Here is a 21,949-nt window from a genome sequence, read left to right as displayed (position 1 = left end):
AATAATCGGAAAACACTTATAAATGTTAATTTTAAAAAATATTACATATGTTGGTTTTGTCTAAAATCAAATATGGTATGCTTCTTAATTTACGACGCTGATATCCAATTATTAATGTTGAAGTGGGTAAAATCAGAATGATTCATTTTTCTGATTGTACATATTGCTTAGGTTAACTAAAACACAATAATATGTATTAGTTCACAGTACCAGGAACTAGCTTGTTTTGTAGTGCCATGAGAATTACCCAATGTGTCATTATAAAAAACTCACGTACGTTGTTGCTATTGATACATTTTAACAATGGTTACGCATGGTGTAAGTGATATATTAGTACTAAACTTTGTACTAGTATAAAACCAATTATTTGCTATAAGTAAATACCGTGGTATTCGACTTCTATAAATCCTGAAAATTATCCCCATTTTCGGTAATCTCTAAAATAAGTAAACCGTTCCGCTTTTCTCTCAGATGTTTTTTTTATGCCATCAATAGACTTAGTCAATTGCACTACTTAAATGGGGTCATTATTTAATGTTTAATTTAGAACTATCTACAATTTGATGTTCCGTTCAATCTACTAGCATAATATCCGATACTTCGCTGTAATGTACCTGTTTTGTCCTAAACACCGGCTCAAAGTACTTTCAAGGCTGTACAGCCTCAGAATATAGCCAAGACAACATTCCTCCGGCGGCGGCGGCGGCTTAAATTCGGCTCGAAATAATATATGATATACTATGGACTGGGCCCTACAAAGGAGGTTCATTACGTCTATTACACATGAATAAACTATTCCCATTCGAGTGATCATAAAACAATTTATAAAGTAAAATAAATTTCCGCGAGTTCGATCGGAACATGTAACTCTGTTCGGAATGTGGGCGGAACACTTTCACCTGTTCCGAACGCACCTCCTTACGTAAGCGGTTACGTTTTTTGGCGGCAAGCCGTCTGAGAGTGTGCGTATGACAAGTCAGCGATACAGCCGAAGGAAAATGATTGATTGATTTACTGAAACTTATTTAAGAAGTCAGAGTTTATTTTATATTATGATTTTATGAATCGTGGGTGATGTGGATATCTTAACCTGCGTTATGAGATAAACGTTTAAAGCTTCCATCCACAGAGTCCCTGTAGTCAAGTTACATCTCGTCAGTCTTAAGCGTTGTTAGTAAATGCTGGCATTAATGAAGATGTTTAAGAGAGATGTGACCCTATACTTTAGTAGAGCGTTTTCTATTGATGTTAACGATGGTATTGTCAAGAGGGGCTGTCGCTTATTATGCCATTTCAAAAACAGACACTAATTAAATTCAGTGTAGTAATATCGAATCTGTTCTACTGCACTGCATTTCAATTTGGTAATCACGTCTATTAAATTCAGACCTAACTATTAATTAAGGCGTCAAATATCCAAGTTATTAAACTAGCCAACATTAAGTTACAAGTGCTTGACCAGCTTGACACAGTACCGGCTGTGCGGCGCGCGGCGGTCATCGCTGTCGGCGTCCGCGCGCGTGACGCAACGGTTATGTGGTGTTACGTCGCCGCTCAGCCGGACATTCCGCACCGCGCTCGATATTTGAACGTTTTATTTATTTACTCTGTGATTTCTCTATCTTTTTTATATATTTAAGTAGGTTACGAGGTTGCCACCCGGAATTATGGTACAGTGAACACTTCAAGATGGTTACAATGAGGTTGTAAAGATTTATCTTTCACAAAATACCACAATACTGCAACCAAGCAGTTGTTTAACCGGATACATTAACATTTACTCAAGATTCTTCATACTTTCTGCCTCTTATGTAGCCATTTCACTGAGCACTTTCGTGCATATTTGCAATTTGCATTCCCGAACGAATCTCTGGTATTTGTACGTCACTCGTCATTTGAATAAATTCTTTCGACAAATTTCTACTCTATTTGGTTGCACACGATGCAGGACATGAAGCTCGCGGTGTTTATTAGCAAAACGGTCGTGTTTTGTTGCGCCTGCGCCGCGGCCGGCGTTACGTGACGGACACATGGACAGCGGGAGAAAGTGCACACGTAATGCATGCTAATGTAACCTCTGTTAATGTTTGTCACGTGAATTAGTACGTCACTACTTTTTTGATGTAAATGTCGCTATTTTATGGCGGACATGGCGTAATGACAGTAATTGAGTAAGTGAAGAAGCTGCGCTTGTAAAGGCTTTGTACTAACATAAGTAGGTAATACGTTGGATTTATGTGAGTCGACGTTGAAACCCTTTTGAAACGTATGCTATTTCGGAGATAGGAACTTTATGTTTTTATGAGCCCTTCTGACGCGACTCACAGCTGAGTTGGTTAATTTTGACCATTTTTAAGACCAGACGATTTGTAGACAACGTCCCACGCACAAGGTCGTTGTCCAAAATTGATCTTTGCATATTGTAAAACAGTTTTAAATAAATATTATGCACCATCTGGGTGTGATCTAATATTTTAAGAAAAATTTAAAAGAATATTATATTTTTACTACTTAGCACCTTCAGATAGTGGGAAAAACAACAAATAATGGATTTGAAATCTTAAAACATTGGTTACAACATAATCGTCAGTTTATCCAGCGTGAATGTTAGCATCTAATTGTGTAAAATAACTTAGAGAATAAAACAAATATAAAAATGTGGAAGAAGTTGAAAGTATGATTATTAAGTAATCGTTCGTTATCAGCGCCTCGCGCATCAGATGAGGCGAATCATCACTTTCTCTCGGTTTCTAATGCCCGTTCACTCGTGTGGACGTATCCTAATGTAATGACACGCGTCGCGACACTGCAGGGCTGGGAGGGCACTAATAGCCTTATTTGTGGACTATGTCCGGCTGGCAATGATCTAGTTTAATGAACACAAGACCGGGCCCCAATTCTGCTATTTGCAATGGCCGATTAATGAATGAAAATTGACTTAAAATGTCACTTTTCGTATTCTATTAAGCATTTTTCCTACACAATAATTGAAAATTCAGTATGGGCCTTGTAAACTCAAGATCAATTCAATTAATTTCCAATCATTGAGTTGGAAAAATTGTCAAGGGAAAAGGAATAATTGCAAATATAATCCAATTGCCATTCATTAATCGGGCATAGTAAATAGGAGAATCGGGGCCCTGTACTTGTAAAATGACGTAACGACATAAGAGAGGCTGCACAAGTTTGATTTATTTATGATTTTTGATGTCCTGATCATCATGTTTTTTTGAAGACGTGTCAAGCTTTGTCAAGTGGTTTGTGCTTCTACGCGTAAGGTAAACTTATCATTACTTAGTGTAATGATAGTGATTCACTGAACGACAACATTAAGTACCGTCATTATGTGTTCGAAGCAGTTCCAAACGCAATCAAATGATCATTTTTTTACCTGATTATGGCGAAGCAAGAAGTGAGAAAGAAGTCATTGCGGGTTTTAGTTTTAAATCATATTGGTTATTTCTTTATACAACTATCATCCGAAAAAATATTTGATGTAAATAAGTTTATTTAATTATTAATCAAGTTACTGATTGAGTTCTGAATTTATATTATTGCCTAGGTCAGTAACTACGTTGTTGGTTTTACGTTATTACATGTTTGTGTTGTCCCGCGATCACGATATATTGCTTTTATTAATAATAATGTTTGAATTGTAAGCACGTTCTCACTGGTATTTATCAAATCGTTTAAAAGGCTACAACTACAAAGGTTTAAAGTGAATATCGTGACCGAAGTTTTGCAAGAATCCTCTGCTTGTTGCAACCTTATAGGGCAAACTGCGCTATTAAAATGAATTATTTGAAATACAAAATGTCAGGGTGATTTACTTACAGTTTTAATAAAGACTCCATCTTCTTTTCCATCGCGAAGATTGAATCTGATGACTGTGACGTAAGCACTTTACAGAAGGTGAACTTGGCGCACTGAGAGTCCCTCCAGTCAGTCTGCTTGACGAGGTCCATGGCGGCTGACGTGAGGGACTGCGGGCTTGCGGGACTGTCCAGCTGTTGCAGGTCGTCAGGCAGGTCCTCGTTTAAAGACCGCTTAGTGATGTGCTTTCGCTTCACTCTCCGTAACCGAGCGCCTTGGTAACTTGGCTCTTGGAAGAAATTTAATACATCACGCTTGGTACGTGTGGTTTCTCCGTCAGGTGACATTACAACGTATACGTTTTCACTTGGCATCTTGTAGTTGTCGTCGTAAATTTTTTGGGTACTTAGAATTTGTCTGTCTATGTCGTATGAACTGCCAAAAGAACGTTTGTGTTCTTTCTCAATCTCGTCCTGAATGTCATCCTCACTTAAACCAGCGCTACGCATTAGGTTCACGTCTAAGAATCTCCCAACAGCCACTGCACCGAGCCCTAGGGCAGCTCCGCCAGCCATCAGTCCGATAGCCGGTAACATCGCAGGGGCTCCGGAAGCCGCCGCCACCACGCCTATCTTGTCCTGCGCGTACCTCTGTGTTTGGATGGAGTTCGAGGGGTACAAACCCAAGTTAGATGAAATCTTTTGAGTTGCCTCTACAATAGGGTCGAAGACGGGTTGCGTTACTTTGGCAATGGGGTCAATAATAGGTTTGGTAAACTGTTGCACTGTCTGGCTGGCGGAGTTGAACGTGTCCTTCATCGAGTCAGTAAATCTTTTCCACAGAGAGGGCTCAGGCACGCGTTTAATGTAAGCGTAGTTGTTGTAAGGGTACCGCGGGGCGCTCTGGCTGGGGGCGTAGCTGTTGTCGTAGTAAGAAAACTTGTTGTATTCGTCTTCGTAGTACTTGTTAGCGTTTATGTTGGCCTGGGAACGTTGTTGTCCGTAGCCGTTAACCGGTTCCATAGGGTACGGGTGCGCGCTCTTGGGCACGTTATTTGTGTAATACTTAATTTTTCGTTCTTCGAGTTTGTAGCCGTCTACACCGTCACGAGTCGCTTTCGCGGGCTGCACTCCTAGATCAGGATGAGCGTATTGCAGGACCGGGTTCCTAACACTTTCATCAAAACCGGGTTTAGAATTCTTCGGCGTGTACAAGGCGGAGTTGGGGAAGTTGACTTCGCCGGTGTGTTGGAGCATACGTCTCTGGATGTGGCTTTCCGCGTAATCCAAATCGCCATTGTGCGACCTTGAGCTGCGGCCACTGAAGTAATCGCGTTTCGATTCTTGTTCGTTTATCTGCTTAATATATTCGATGAGTTTCGAGTTTGCAACTTTCGAATTATCAGCTTTGGTGAAAGGACCGTAGCCGGATTTCAGATAATAATTGTCTTTTTTCTGTTTGTATGAGTACGTCGGATTATCACTTGTCAAATACGGGCCGTTGTCAGAGGGTTCGAATTTCAAATTATCGAATTTGGTGAATGGGCCGTCTTTTGGTTCAAAGTTGTCTGCTTTGGTGAAGGGTCCGAAGCTTTGCGCGGGGTCTGCGGCGGCGACGTCCGGATACACGTCAGCTTCAGGTACAGCTTTCGGTGGAGTGTAACCCTCTGGATAAGGAAGGAGCTCTCCGTTTACAACTCTAGCGTTGCGCCAAGTTTTTTTATCCGACTCGTCATCGGGCATCCTCACACCTTGGATTTCTGGAATGCCGTCTTCACCAAGAGTAAGGATTGATCGACCACGCTTATTGTATTTATCTATGGCTTTCTTTATGTACATAGGTTCTGAACTTATAACAACTGGATCCGGTACTTTGTACGATTTCCCTTCGCCTTCAGAAACTTTAGTGCTTACGACTTCAATGTAGACTGGGTTTCTGTCATTCTTTATGACTGGATTGTGGGGATCAAACCTGTAACTTTTGATAGGACCTCCGTAGTTTAAAAGGCTAGTTGATGTTATGTACACCTTTTTGTTTTCAGTTTTCTTTTCATTGTCGTACGTGGGGTAGTAGTTGGCAGTGTCAGGGTCGGCGTCGGGTTTGCCTCCGTCCTCCTGGATATGAGACTCAGGGTACACAGACACTGGCGACCAGTTGCCGTACTCCGCCTTGATATCGGTGGGCTCCTCAGCGTTTTTGTTTCGGTTCATGTAGTAGTCATATCCAGCTAGATCGCTGTTTACTGCGCCCATGAAGTTCAGTTTTCTTTGGTCCCTCGATTCTGTTTTATTTTTGTTTTCATCGGAGGTACTGTTGAAGACTGATACTGTTGTCTTTATCGAAACAGTCGTGGGTTCAGGAGTAGTGCTACTGGCATGGTGAGTGGTAGACTTGTCCTTTTTCTTAACAATGAGTTGCGTCACATGTCCTGCTTTCGTTCTCACGTTGAGTGTTTGTGTTTCTAGAGGGTTCAGGCTCCTGGACACCTTGAGTTCTGTTCTCGTGGTTCTGGACGGTAGGATCGTGGTCCGTATCGCCTTCGTGGTGGTCGTGGTGTTTTGTTCTGTGACTTCTGCTAGTGCGGCGCAGAACAGCCACAGGATGGCGCCGAGCCGTATCACGGGAGTCATCTGGAACAACAACAAGGAAATCGTTAACTTATGTGTGTCATCTGTAACAATTGCACTACTTATTACCTAAATACAACATAGTTAATTTTATAATTATATGTTTAATTAACGTTCTATAAACTTCATATATTTAAGTGAAAGTGAGTAATTTATATTTGTTTGAATACACTTCACGGTAGATGGTTTCTACATTTTTACTTCCTATAAGTTAAGTTTTTATGAGAGTTACTTTTTCTTGCGCCCAGTTTGAAGACCGTGTGTAATTACTTATCTCATATCATACTTTGTGGTCGATTTGTTTCATTGATGTGATTTGCTTTTTATGTCAACCAAACAGCATGTTTCTATTTTTGATACCTATACTGATTGTCACTCAAACCGACAGTCATTTGTTTGTTGACCAAATGAGTTATATTCTTATCTTTGAGGTAGGCTCACTTTATGGAATGCGCCTAAATGGGAAATAAGGTTATCACAAAGTTAAATGAGGTCAGATATGTGGCTTGACTGTTACAACTACGAGAGCCACCTGAGTTTGTGTATTTATAAGACTCATGCAACTTGCTCCACTAAAATTCTGTTTGAAAGGAACAAATAGTTAAATTCTGGAATATTACAGTTTTATTTAAAATTGTTCATATTATTTCGTAAACCTTTACCTACAACATATTTCATGATCGCTTTATGTAATAAAAGCTAATAGACGATGATGATGAAAATTCTCCTGAGTTTTATCGACATTTCTTCTCAGGGTAGCCTGCTTGATGGGAAATGTCGACTCTCACTAGCTTATAAGTTATTTGACATATAAAAGTGAAAACATTCATTCTATTTGCAGTCAAACTAGATATTTTATTTCATTTTATAGATTGAGGTCCTTTGTAAGTACTTTTAAGCGCCGAGTTGTAATAAAAATTGTAGACACAATTATAATAACTAAAGAATATATTACGATGATCGTCAAGTGAAATTGTACGGATTCTATATCTAGATATTGGTGTAGAAAGCAAAGAAGAAAAGTGTAGGCGTGTGGGTTTCTAACAGTCATGATGATGGAGTGTGTCTGTTACACTATATACGGCACTTGGTTAACCGACGTATTATTAAGACGGTGCTCTACACTTTGACTTTCCCCTAGTAGTATACATGGATTTAGCTTGAAGGTCGAACAAATATTGTAGCCTATCCCACAAGGCATCGCAAATATCTATCTGAAGATATTAACGTCAAAATGCGCAACCCACATTTGCGGGAGTTTCACAAGCATTCAAGTAACATTAACCACTGGGAACCTAAAGTCTTCGGGTAGTAAGGGTAGTGCAGCCTTGCAGGTATCTGAAGGGCGTTATATTACAGATAACCCTGAATAACCCCGATTTATTTATTTTATGCGATGGGAAATCATCAAATAACTCTTCCCGATTTGGGTAAAACAGGAGAGTCCCCCTTTTACTGCCCGTTGACTCTCTTGGATCAGACCTGCTGAACAACTACCCTACTCCCATTTTATTTCTCGAAGCAGAACGACCACTCCCTATCAAGTGTAAGTAACTTCTTCACAAAAAAGATGATTTGATCTCATAATGTATGCCACCAACGGTCTCAGGTCTGTTTCTTTAATATTAACCTCTAAGTACTGTCGGCTTAGTACACAATTAGCTATATCTCGACAATTATAGTGTCAGTGTTTATAATGTGAAGCGAGGCAATAGATAATAATAATAATAACGATCTGTTTATTGACTACAGAGCTTTTACTTTTAACACGACCATCTTGTACTATAACTATTAGGTAACCTATGTAGCTTGTAAAGAAAGTTTAATGGTCTCTACAAAAATAGTTCTCGGCGTGACCCAACAGATCATTACGTTTACGACTCACAGATATTATTGGTCGACACGTAGTAATCACCGCGTGACATAATGATGTGGGGAACAATTGATTGGTGTCAGCGTGTGCGGTGATTACAGTGATGGTGTAATTATTTAAATATACCATTTATCTCGTTTTGTAAAGTTATTCTCATTAATTTTATTGCCTACGATTTATGGATGGATTTCAATACCCGATTTCTGAGTTATGAAAGATTGTCTATTTACTTTCATAGTCAGCTTAGTAGCTTTCAAGTCAGATCAAAATTTAATATAGGTATATTAAATTCTCGTATCATGGTCTACGTAATTGAACTCCTTCGAAAGGGCTTGACCGTTTCTCGCGAAATTTTCTGGTGCCTATTGGGTAGGTCTGAGAATCAGACAACATCTATTTTTTTCATACCCTTATTTTCATATGGCATAGCAACGTTGGCTGGGACAGCTAGTATATCAATAAATTGATAATATAATAGTGATGTGTTCTTAAGAAACCAAGAGTCATTAAACCTGTAACTATAGTATAGACGTGGTTTCTATTACCGGCGCATGAAAAACGAAAACAATTTAAAGTCGTAAATACGCACCATTGTCACAATATTTTTTTTTTTTTTTTTTTAATATCATGGGACAACTCACACACGGTTATCTGATCCCAAGCTAAGCAGAGCTTGTGTTATGGTAACCAGACAACTGATAAACTTTCTTATATATTTCTAAATACATACATATTATAGATAAATTACACCCAGATATTATGTGTGGTATGACACTAAATTGGTTCGTGTCGTGGCATAGAATGCTGCGCGTGCGCCGCCCACACGTAAGTATTGTTCGTGCACGTGAGCGAGCATTGATTAGTGTCGGCTCGAGTGCGACCTGTCTACTGGTGATGGTAGGGAAGTATGGATACCCCGCGGTCGGTGTATGAGGGATTGCGACGCATACACCGACACAACAACGCGGATGACGTAACACGGCGGTTCAGGTTTAGTCAGTAAGAGTCTGACACTACCCATTTCCTCCCCCGAGGGAGTGGGTCTCCATGAGGATTCTCCCGCCTTATCAAAAAAAGAGAAATATGGATACAGGATGTTTTGTAGTTAGCTATGTAATGTCATAGGCCCCTTCATTGGCATATGAGACTATTGGCCAGCATAGTCTGGTGAAGAACTTAAAAAAGAGTAGGCATATTATTTAACAGTTCTGTTAAAAAACTTTTAAGGGTGATGAAAAATGACATTAATTTTTTTTCTCAATTTTTTTTTGGGTTTTAATTAGAATAAATCGATACTATATACATTTGTATTACGTTAACAAATAATTAATTACTGAATGTAAGTAAGTCGGTGAGTAGTCGTTTAAAAAGTGTAATTATCAACTTCTTTCCTCGACAACTTGACAATAACATATCCAGGATAGCGACGTCTGCTGCTCGGTTTTTCTTATAAATTAACATGTTTTCCAAGCTTTCTACCGATTGATCGGTAAGTATTACGAATCGATTATTCGCAATCGCATCGTTTCGGTAAAAAACCTGATTAGTGGGCTATTAGTGCTGTCCTATTAGAGGTGAAACTTGTACATATGTGAGTGTCATTATGTTTAGTCACTGCAGGAAGTAAGCAGGCCGACACTTCACATCTAGCGAGGAGATAGCTAGACTATAAACTTTGAAGCTATTAACGTTTTTGTTGAAGAGCCTCGTGCAAGTCATGTCTTACATTTTAGTATGAATAAATCATAATTATAAATTATCTAATAATAATTTGAAACGAGTCATAAAATCCATTCATCCTCACTATACGAGTCGCAATAATGTTCAATAATGTTCTTGTAAAGAAAAATGTAAATTATAGTAAAATACGACGCTATTTATTCTACTACAAAATAAATTACCACCATTAATCGAGTTTTATTATATAATATATATTTTTACCTTACGGTGCGTATAATAAAACCAACGAAAAGTAACTAATGATGCATTTGTTAAGTATTTTTAGATGATGCTGAATTATACTTAAATGACTTCTTACACAAAGTCCAAGAGGTCAAAGTATTCTAAATTATACTCGCGCTGCACTGTCGCTTATGTCATCGTATAGCAAGCAATCATAATGAAAAAAAAATGAAATTATTTAAAACCAAACCGGAGTTTTAGTATTTGAAGAATAGAAAAGTAGCATCATTATGAGTTTATCGCTGACATACGCATGCTATAGTGCTATATAGCTTAGCTCACAGTGGGAGACGGGTCTCGGTACAATCAAAGACTCCACCACAGACGATGTCGTCCCGTGTCCGTGTCGTGTCGTCACAGCCGGCGCATGCGCAGTGAAACCTCCGACGCGGCCGTATAAGGCGGGATGTAAATGTTGCTTATTGAGTGATTGTCGATCACTTCGCTGATGGGTCAATTATTATCATTACTATGGACGCTTAACGACTATTCACTTTAGATTTTCCCATTCATCGCTTTTTATATGACAGTTAATTACGTTTGACTTGATGAGATGTTCTCTAGCGGCTTTCTTCCTTTATCTTATTGATTAGTATTGTATCTTCATCCTCGAATTAGCTTCATCATATTGGTTAATTTTATTCTCATCATCGAGACATGGTTATTTATAAATATCTTGTTTCCTCGTACCGACCAAGTACTAATGTCGTAAAGTTAATTAACTTTTGTAGTATATAGTTTGTAGGCAAACTTTATTGTTTGTTTTGTAACATATTACCGACGTAAATTCTAGATATATGATAAGCCTCACTGCCGCTTTCCCAATACAAACGCACGAAGGCAGCGGCGAGGTTACCGCGAGGTTCAACAAGCACAATTAACTATGCTCTAGTAACTCTGCTATCCTCACATCTGACACTCTACCACCACTATATAACAAAACAAAAGTATTTTACCATTGTGGGAGAGTGATGGCGCTATACAACATGTTATGCGTTGTCTCGCTTCCACGTTGACTTGGTTTACTTAGGTGGTAAGTGGCTCATTACGCATGGGATGTGGGAAATGTTTCCGGTGCGTACTGTCTTATTGTTTGGTTAAGAAGTAGTTTGTAAATTAAATGCGTATTCAATTATTAACATAAATCCACAATGTTGTAGGTATATTTCAATGACTCCCAAAACATAATGACTTTGGGGGGCAGAGGTTGCAAATTTTGTAAACTCTTTTGTATCAAATTAGTGCATTGTGAATTGTTCCTATTCTTTTTAGTAAAGGAAGATTATTAGATTATTATTAATTATTCAATTAGGTGCAAAAAATGGTTGGCCATAAAATTTCAATGCTACATTGCTAATGTTATTTGAAGTCACGTACAGCTATAACCGTCGGAGTTACGATCGCGTCGCGTATTGTGCACGTTTAAGACCTAGGCCGGCTTAGGTCACCGGCCTTATACCTAAGATGGCCTTTACATAATGTTGTGTCATATGATGTCACGTTTGTTTTGTTGTTAAATGAAGTCGAAGATAGAATCCCGTAGTAAATTAATAAATAGTTGTTTGTACCCTTTAACAATAGAATTAGATTAAAATAATTAATTAGCTTTCATCGAATTGCAAAGTTTGTCACAAATATGTACATTATAGAAGCTAATATATTTTTTTAAACAAAAACTTATAACCTAACATATATAATTTAATCAAACTTACACCTACTTACACGGTTTTACCGACTAGATTCTAGTCCGAAGCCCTGAGCTAGCAAACATAATAAAACAGACGAATCGAGAACTTCTTCCTCTTTGTATTGGGTTAAAAAGAATAGAAATAGATTCGATCTATAATCATTATTAGAATGAGTATTACTCAGTCGAATTTAAGTAGTTCGCACCAACGTAGTCCATCTGCAAGCAGATTGATACTCCTCTCAGAAAAACAATTGTTAACCTGGACGATTGCGGTAACCGGGTTGTCACCCTCCCGTGTTTAATGTCTCTAATTACTGGCTCGCTATGTAATTATGATACGAGTATAATGTTCGGGCGTCACTCCACTCGGGCTTCACGTTAGTTTTAATTTCTCCTGTCGTATGATTGTAGTGCGATTCACCGCAATAATCAGAGCGTTCAGTGAAAATGTACAGTCGCCGACACATGTACTGCACTTTGATTTATATTCTGTATCGCTGAGTACGATCTGTGAGAGGGACTGTAACGTGACATGCATGACACTTTAATTTATTCGTATCCTATTGAGATAGGACGCTAAGAAATGAATATAGAATGTTCAGCAGTTCTATTGTGTTTTGTTTTTCGGTCAGAAAAGTACTCGAAGTTATCTGTTACGTAATGAAATTGAAAATTAACTAGTATTTTCCCGTAATTAGGAAGATAACCGGTGACTGCAGCAAATAAAAGAAATATTCAGTTATTATTTACCTAAGCATCAAAATTTTGTTTGACACGTAAAGCCCACACACACGTCATATTAATGATTTGTTGCACATGCCGCCGTGTCGCCGTATTAACATATGTAGTTGTTTATCTTTTCTAATAAAACGTGCGAGCCATTAGCTTGACACTTTCTTTGACGGCACTATCCCGGGGTCCCGAGGTCAGCCGACATTTACCAAACGTCCAGCGTGCAAATATATTCACTTTCAAGTTTACCGCTAACACTGAACACTATGTTATGTAAATGGCAACAAGCTAAGCTCACTCACGTAATGTACGAGACATTTGTCTAAACTAAATGTTTTTCTAGTAAAGTGTTCGTTTTAACTTTCTCGTTGATGTAATGTCTAATAGAGATGATTTACAGGAAAACTATAAAATATTGCTGGCGTAATAATGGACTTTGTGCTCAAATGAGTTGTTTTTAGCGTAAATAATAAGTTTTAATCAGTTTACTATGAATTATGGGGACTGGTTTACCTGCCTGTAAATAGACTTTAAAAAGGGCGCATTGTTAAGTTTATGTTTTCTGAAAACTAGAATTGAACTAGATGTTAACCAACCATCAGGCATATGTAGTAATTGGGAAATGTTCTTCGAGAAAACCCATGCCTTTTCACTTGTATCATAAGTATATAAAAGCTGTATAAAATATAAGCGGAGAAATGAAACTTTTAAAATAGTTTTCATAACCAGCCGGGGATGTATGTGGGTCGCGTGTTTCACACATTGTGCGGCGCTGCGCGTTTTCCTCGCATTGTGCGCCCCAGCCTCCGTTCACACGGGGTGACGGCTAGAAATCCGACCTATATTGTAGGCTGTTATTAAATTTTCCTCAGCGGTGTCGCGATGTCTTTGACCCCATTTAATAGAAAGGTTTCTTTTGCTTTATTTTGCTATTTTTGTCGAGTGGAGTGAGTCATTGATCCGTGGGGAAAACTTTTTGCTGGGAAACGCTTTGTATTGTGCAATCTTGTTGAGAACATGATGATACAATGTGGTGTGATGCAGGTTATAAATAAGTTGTTTGTATTAACAATGAAACTTTACGGTTCTTGACATAGCTCTTAGAAACTTATTGGTATTAGTGATCGCAACGATATTAAGCAAACAATTTATTTTTTTGCAATATACTAGAAGTGATATATTGCAAAATTATGGAAAATCTCTTTTTGTATCGTGCACAGGAAACCTTAAGTTTTTCTCTCCTTTTAGTGCTGGTAAACATGCCCAAAGTGTACGTCATATACATATGTATTTATTTATATGTATAATATATGAGAAGTCGGCGTAACTCTCGTTTTCTAGGGCTGCAGGGATTTCACTTTCCATGGCGACCGGCCACCGGGTCGACGACCGCACCCTGCGCATCTGTGCCACTGTTTGTTATAAGTAATAGAAGGTTCACTTGGTAGATCATGTAATTCTAAGTCCTCGAATATCAACAATTTCGTATAGTCTTAATTTATTTTAGTTTAACCTTTCCCCAAGTTATGTTTAGGTTTGATTTCCAACGTCATTGGATTCAGTTGAACATGCAATGACAGCTTATCCGACTTCCAACTCATATTTAAAATTATATTAATACTCGTTATTAGACAAGCAAAAAGAGACCCGGACGTGTCCTATATTCATACTAACTGTATGTATATAGTTTAGTTCCCCCTTCCTCCCTAGTCTATTTCAATTTGATTTGAGTAGAAGAGTAACAAAAATATGACTAATATGTGCAGATCATAATTAAAATCCTATTAGTTTAGTTCTTATTGTTTAACTTGTGTAGCATTTGTGTAATTAACAAGCTAGTTCAGCATCTCCGACTAATCGCACAAATTAATCCGTTTCATTTAAATTAATGAGCCTTCTGCGTTTCCTTGCGCAGTGTCCGTTGCGCCGGAGCGCGGTCATTAGCTAATTTTAATTACCTGATGAACAGATAGTTGAGATACTCGTAATGTTTTGTTTTCTTAATGTTGGAGTGTTGCTCTTACTAAGTTTAATTATGTTTTACGTTTGAGGGAGCAGATAACGAACCGAGCTTGTTTGTTCTGCTTGCTTGTTAGCAGGGCCTGTAGTAATTTGTAAATTGTAGGTGTTGTTTGTAAAAGTTTTTTCTAGTCGTAACTGATTCGTAGGGCTGATAGAAAATGTGCTACGAAGTGCTACGGATTTTTGTGGATTACTCATAAGTCATTGAAGATGTTAACGTTTTAGCCTAACAAGATAGACTTAATTCGGATCGTAGATAGCAAACTTCAAATAAGCTTGAAATTTCTGCGTCAAAGGTCAGTGTGGTACTCACAACACTCGAACTACGAGCTTTGCATCTAGTTGTATTAACGCACACAAAACAACTGCATATAAAATAAGTTCTCAACGGTGAATTGTCTTTTAAGGTAAATCAGTAAATAATGAAGAGGCAAGAAATCTGAAAGTCCATAAATAAGAGGCAAACAAACATTACACACTCGCTTCGTATGAAGTGAGTCATAAATCAGTGTCGAGGTGACCGCGCATGCGCCGCGCGCCGCCGCGCCTGCGCAGGACTCGGGATCCGCGCCTCGTTAAGCATTTATATTATTTATTTACTTAAGTATACTAATAATATATTTGTCACGTTACAATATATTATTGGTATTTAATGTAGTGTCTTGTATGCTTTTTACTTTAATTAAAGACTATAATTCAATTGTCCAGTCAGATTTGTTAATGCTGTACTATAAATTTCTTCGACCTCATGGGCATGAAACATTATTTTATTATTATTGGCAAAAGTTGTAAACAATAATTAAAACCTCTAGCAATGAAGTAACTTACAAAAACATTGTGTTCTTAAAGCCTTAACTAAATTATATTAGTTACTTATGATGCGTTGGTTCTCTGTAAAATAGTGTCAAATTTTAAAATTCTTTTAATGATTTTAATTACGGTGAAGTAATGGTCTGAAGTAGGTTTATGTTTATTGAATAAACTGAATGAACGAGACTGGCGCCTTTCATATAAATAACAATTAGAGTCGTGCGCAGGCGCAGAGCAGGTGTTTATTGTGCGTGCTGATCAAGTTGATTCGAAAAGCGTGACTTCAGTGCGGTGTGGCAAGCGAGTGGCGACTGGGGCAGGGGGCTACAGGCTGCTGAAGAAATAGGATTTCTTGTGAAGCTTCACTTTTGTACTGTGACACGTATAAAAATAAGCCTAGATGTTAGACAAAAGTTGAAAAAAAATCTAATGTGTTTTATTTTTTTCAAAAACAAAAATATTAATTGGTTACCCAATCAAAAGTACATGTATCCGTGACTAATCGATTAATAAGTTGAGCTTAAAGTGCTACACGTTACCGGAACATTAGTTACACGTATCCATATTATTTGTAAACAAATCAAAACAAGACTCTCTGAAGCTGTCATCGATTACGTACGAGTTACATTAACATTTGACCAACTTAACAATAACTAGTATTAAAAAACGGAAGTATTATGATACATACGAAGGCCTCGTTGCATAACGCCAAGGAAACCGAATCAAAATCCAAATAAGAAAGCATCGCATTCCAATATAATTACAAAATCGATCGACGTGTTTGCTTTGGGCGCTAGTGAAAGCAGTTGCGTCATGTTACGCTGATTGGTCGCCGCCGCGCACGACAGCACCCGACTCTGCACGAGCAGACCCGAACGAGCACGATGCAAGACGAAGTTAGCCGAGCAACGGTTCCCACGTTCAAGAAATTAATGTACGCGAGTTGTAATTACTAATTAGAGAGCAACATTTTGGAGTTCGACATAAAAGCTGTTGTTTCGCGCAATATTTCATGAATGCTGTGAAATACCATTTCGACGATTTCGGATTTTCACACGATCTTAAACTAAGTATAGAATTAGAGTATATTGCCGTACTTGCAATAAAGCGTTACACTTTCTTCTAAGTGGGTATTTCACGTTGATAAAGTAATCAAAGTGTGGATAATCTTTGAGATGTGTTTATAATAGTGTTTGATTACTTAATGTGCTTAATTCTGATGATAATATGAGTGTTTATTATTTCTCAGACATCACACACGAGTGTCCGTTAGATTGCGTAATTAATGTGTTTGGATACTTTCAGTTGCGATAACGACGCATTAGCGAATATTACACGTAATGAGCGGAGTTTACAGCTATGGCGTACTAATGTACATACAAACAGTTAGACTTCCGGCAAAGTAATGGCTAATTCTATAAATAATATATGATTAAGATTAGATTAAACTCCTGATTAAAGCTGAAAGTTCAAACCATCTGTGCTTTGTGACCTTCCTTTGATTACTCCATGGCAATCTGAACCACGGCGAAAGCAGGCTCGGCTCTGTTATTAAATGGTTCCCATGCTGTATCAATGTTCTACTTGTATTTATGGAGATTATCTGACATCCTACCACCATCTTCAAAGGTGACTATTGCATTTGTGGAAAAGAGACATCGTTCTACAGGGGGTAGAGCGACCTCTCGCTTCCTCAGCAGATGATGGAAGGTCTCTAAAACTTGCATTCACGGTAATCTTACTTAAATATCGTACGTTTATCGATTTCGTGGCTGCAAATCGATGGAAACTTGGAAAGTGAGATCACGGGCCACAGGTTATCGCGGGTTATACACAGGGCAGTGTGGTAGAGTTAGGTGTAACCTTAGATTTGAAATTCAAGTTATATAAGTGGATTGGCTATTTGAAAAGCTTAGTTTTCTAGTTTCGTTAATGTTTAAAAATATTAGGGTCAGATTAAACGTAATATAACAGCGATACATGCAGATGCTTATTAACCTGATTCTCGCGTACAACCAGATCTGTAACTTGATATTGACCTATAACCGCGTAATACTTTTTCCACGACTTTTTTTTGCCATAACATATGATTAAATCTATTTCTAAATCAGCTCGGCCTCGAGTAATGAGAAGGTATTTCGCCGCCGGCTTTAATTCCAAAACAAAATAATACGAGGTTAGTGTACCGTCAACCGCATATTATCCATAACATTTTATAAATTAGCGCTTTTATATCAAGGGTTTTAGGTTTGATTTTGAATGCAGTTTTTTCAACCAGTGTGGTCGACTGTACCAGGTACCACAAACTAGTTGTAACAGTTAATTAACTTTCGGTTTCGTCGTTATAATTTTGATGGTTTTCTGCCGACACGAATACTATGGTGTTTACTATTTTAATAGCGTTTCTTATCTGGTCTCGCTCTATATACGACGCCATAGATTATCTTCGCTGTTTGAGGTTAATTTATTTCAGTATACAGCCTATTATTTCTGTTTGTGGTACGTCTCTGGTAGCTTTGTTGATAACTTTTTATTCTTGATTTAAGGTGGTGTTAAGTGTAGACAGTTTTATTTCACTTTATAAAAAAATAAGGTTTTATTTAACTACAAGTAGGTATTACTGCATTGAGGAGTTTAAATCTTGCACATTTAAAACATAATTATGTACAATTTTTTGACAGCGGTAATTACATATCAGGTAATTAGTTTGTACTTTTACAAACACAATTTGGAGATTCAATAATTTGTAGGATGGCAGAAGCCTTAAAAAGTCCTACTTCAAGGAATGAAATTAGGATTGGGCAGAAAGAGTTTTTGGTTACGCCGAACAGAAATAGAATATGGAGAACACAGCATAAAAAATATGCTAAGCCTTGATGATTTGTCTGAATACAATAACTTTTTAGAATTTTTATTTATGTGCCTTTTTTTTCTTGCACTAACCCCATATCACAGCTGGTTAATAAGGCAATAGATAAAGTTGAAGCTACCGTTTAACAGTGTTTACACAAAAACTGTAGTATTTGTGTAACAACAAGCTGTAGCGATGCCTACTGAAGCGTGTGACTCCGGGCCGCGGGCCGCGCATGCGCAGTGAACCAGTGCGTAACTACCCGCCTTACTTTCAATAGATCCACTTAATTGCACTCTTTTCTTGAGTTTTCAATTTTGATCTCGGTTAAAGTGGTTTCAGGTGTTAAAATTGAAACAGTTATTATAATGGACTGTTTTCGGTAACGTCTTACATAAATCGCATCGGAAATCTACACTTTTGATGTAAATTATTTCCTTTTTTAACATTCTGCTTTTGCTACTGTTTTGATTACTAAACTCATTTCAGCATCCTTCGCGACGTAGATTTAATCTTGGCTTCCCGCTTCTGCTATTATTAAAAATCATAAGCCAAAGTAACAACAAAACACCGAAACGATAGAGAAAACAAAACAAAAAAGGCTATACAGATGTAGTTAAAGTCGATCAGACACGTCAGGTGTGCTGGCCCAGTTTCAGTGACGTAAGTCAGGTTTCACACGAGAACTGATCTCTTACACAACTGCCGCCGATCGGAGAACTTTTTGTGCGATTTTCTTTTGTTCCAGCCATTGTTGTTTGTTTCACAATATCGATCGAATGAGGAAAAGCTGCGCTCTTGGTGCGCGGATTAGTGTGTGACTCATATTTGTAACTGCATTGATCTCGGTTTTTTAATTTCGGTGACAATTTAATATTGTAAAATCTGTCTTTTGTACTCTAGTTTTTCTTTTACCGATAGTCTGATACTACTAATGATGCGTTGTTTTGTTTACTTACTTAAATTGCACAAGTATTTCTTATTACGTATTTCTGCTAGAAGGAACGATAATTTTATGAAGTCATGGATGTAGCAGTTCTATTTTTTTTTAGTTTTATTTTATGTGGTCATCGTCACGTTGTATAATAACGATAAACATAATATCATATTCTGTTTCTCTACTGTTGTTAAAACACTGTTATTTGAACAGAAAGCTCAGGTTTCCAATCCATATAAATATAAGCGTTTATGGTTATTATAGTCGTATTGATAAGTTAACAGCATGCATAGAACCCCCATTCCTTTACCTCGTGGTGCGGAGGTGGTTCATGTTTAACTGGTTTCGTGATTGTTTACGTTCTGTAGTAAGCCGTGTTAACGAGCTCTTCACTTAACGACGCCATTTAACTGTCGAGGACACACTGTGACCTGAGGATTCTAGGACAGCGATTACATATAAATTAGCTAAGGTCAGACAAATTAAACAAAAGCGGTGTGGAATAATATTGAGTATTATACGTAGCGATAACTTGATTCAATATTACACAGATGCTACTTTCCTTTGAGTGAAGCGGTTGCTGAACAAGTCACAGCTTCTTTTAACTCTAGTTTTTCAATGTAAGAAGTAAGAAATAGGACGAGTTCTTTAACAAGGTTATAATAAACGTCTTAATGAAATGAACAAAGTAATCCTTGTTTCGGTTCCGTACGTTCCCAAAGGGTAAAAACGGAACCCTATTACTCAGGCTTCGCTGCCGATCTCTTCATTTGTCACTAGGCTGTACCTTGTGCTAGCTAGGGAGTTAAAATTTACAAAGATTATGTATTTCCGTGGGCACCATAATGCCAAATAATAAAAATCTAAGTGAAGCACGATCGATATGGTCTTTCATTCCTTAGCCTATTTGCACGAAACGTTCAGAGTCGCGAATCCTACTCGCATTTACTACGGACTTGCTACTTAGGAAATACTTCAATTTTTTTTTGTAAAATACGTTACTTTCATTACAGATTACGTATTTTACGAGTTATGGTTAGCAATATTTATGAGATACAGATATTAACATACAGGTCCGTATCAAGTTACATAATGTTATTGATCAGACTTTTACGGAACTGTTATTAATATTGAACTGCTATTATTTGGTGTTTATTTATCCCCGCATGCAGTTCTGTTAGCTATGTATTCCGGCCACGATCAAACTGTTTATTGCAGTGAATGTTTCCCAACGTTTCTTAATCGTTTGCCTGTTGAATGTTCACTCGCTCATTATGCGCCGTATGTAGGTCGATCCTCGGTCAATGTTGTTGTAAAAACAGCTTTAACGAGAATTATCCTTAAACGTTTGCGAGTCGAGTCATCTTTCTCTTCAATTAAAGTAATTTTCTAACTGTTGCTGGACAAAGGATGCTTCTTGTAGAGGCTTAGTATAGTTGAGATTAAGGGTGGTCTCCGTATTATTAGTTCTTGATGTCGAGATGGTTTTCCTTATTTGCAAGTTTAAGTGCGGCTTAACTATGTTTGTTTGCTCGGTGTTCAATTTTGTACGTGTGGGTGGTCATCATGAAATGTATGTTGTGTATGGGGCTATAGACGCCCAGCGCGCGTCGGAATGAGGATCGTGATCTAAAGCTTCTCCTTTATTAGCCTTACTTTTTACTCCCTTTTTAGACCTTAAGGACTTGGGCCATAAATCGAGAATTTTATCTGTGAAGGCTGTCAACACGAAAGACGTATTAAGGACCCCGGCGCAGGCGCATTTCACGAGTTGCATATTTAAGAACAATCCTTAATGTTTAAAGTGAAAGGGTATTTTCATAGCTCTATGGAAGAAAAGGAAGTATATTTGATTGTTTTGTATAAAATATCGTTATTTTTTCAAGAGTTAAAATTCTGTCTGTATTTCTATCTCATTGCTTTAATTTTATTTTAATAGGTATTGTTTCATTTATGAATTTTGTTCCTGGACTTGTAGACTGTAGAGCAATTTATGAGAGGGTATTGCACCTTTAATTTTCTATATTGTTTTAATTTACTCATAATAATTTGCTGCGGCTTGTGACCGGCCGGGCACTAGCAGCGGCCAGCGGCGGCGTGTCAGAAAGTCCAAACATTACATAACACGAGGGTACTATAGTAAGTATACTCACAGTGCGCAATGTCCCGTCGCGTAGAAAGTGAAAATATCAGCGGCGCAAGCGCATGCTCCGCCTGCACTCACTTTCCTCACACCACTCTCACTCGGATCCCAAGCTCAGCACACTTACAAAAATTATCAAAAGCAATAACAAAATCCGTTAATTTATATGAAACCACTTAAAGAATGATTGTGAGTAGTATGTAGTACTGCGGTTGTTTGGCGGCGGTGTGCGGCCTCGTGCGTGCTCGGGTGTTGTCGGTGTCCGCGCCGGCGCGTCAGGTGCGACTGGCGGTGAGAGCTGCGCCGGCGCACCTCGTGTTGTGTAACTCTCCACCGAGGTGGGATGGTGTGAAGATTTTGACAATTTTTTTGAACATTCCATTCGATGTGAATCTGGGTCTCGTTACATCATATCGGTTTTGGATATTTTCTCTTCATATAGATGATTTATTTTGTGTCCAGTTTGTGAAGATTATGTATTTTATAGAC

General features: G+C 38.0%; 1 protein-coding gene across 1 annotated transcript in view; it reads right to left on the bottom strand.

Moving 5' to 3' along the window:
• LOC113496115 overlaps positions 1–21,949 on the bottom strand; it is a 23,803-nt gene extending 1,854 nt beyond the window's left edge. The window contains exons 1-2 of the mRNA XM_026875233.1: positions 21,471–21,949; positions 3,835–6,443 (exon numbers count right to left, since the gene is read on the bottom strand). Of these exons, the coding sequence (XP_026731034.1) occupies positions 3,835–6,443 (2,609 nt within the window). The 5' untranslated portion in view covers positions 21,471–21,949. The remainder of the gene's footprint in view (positions 1–3,834; positions 6,444–21,470) is intronic.

Source organism: Trichoplusia ni, chromosome 7 (assembly GCF_003590095.1).
Source record: "Trichoplusia ni isolate ovarian cell line Hi5 chromosome 7, tn1, whole genome shotgun sequence".
Lineage (NCBI taxonomy): Eukaryota > Metazoa > Arthropoda > Insecta > Lepidoptera > Noctuidae > Trichoplusia > Trichoplusia ni.
Note: the sequence above shows the minus strand (reverse complement) of the source record. Positions and strands in the feature narration are given on the sequence as shown.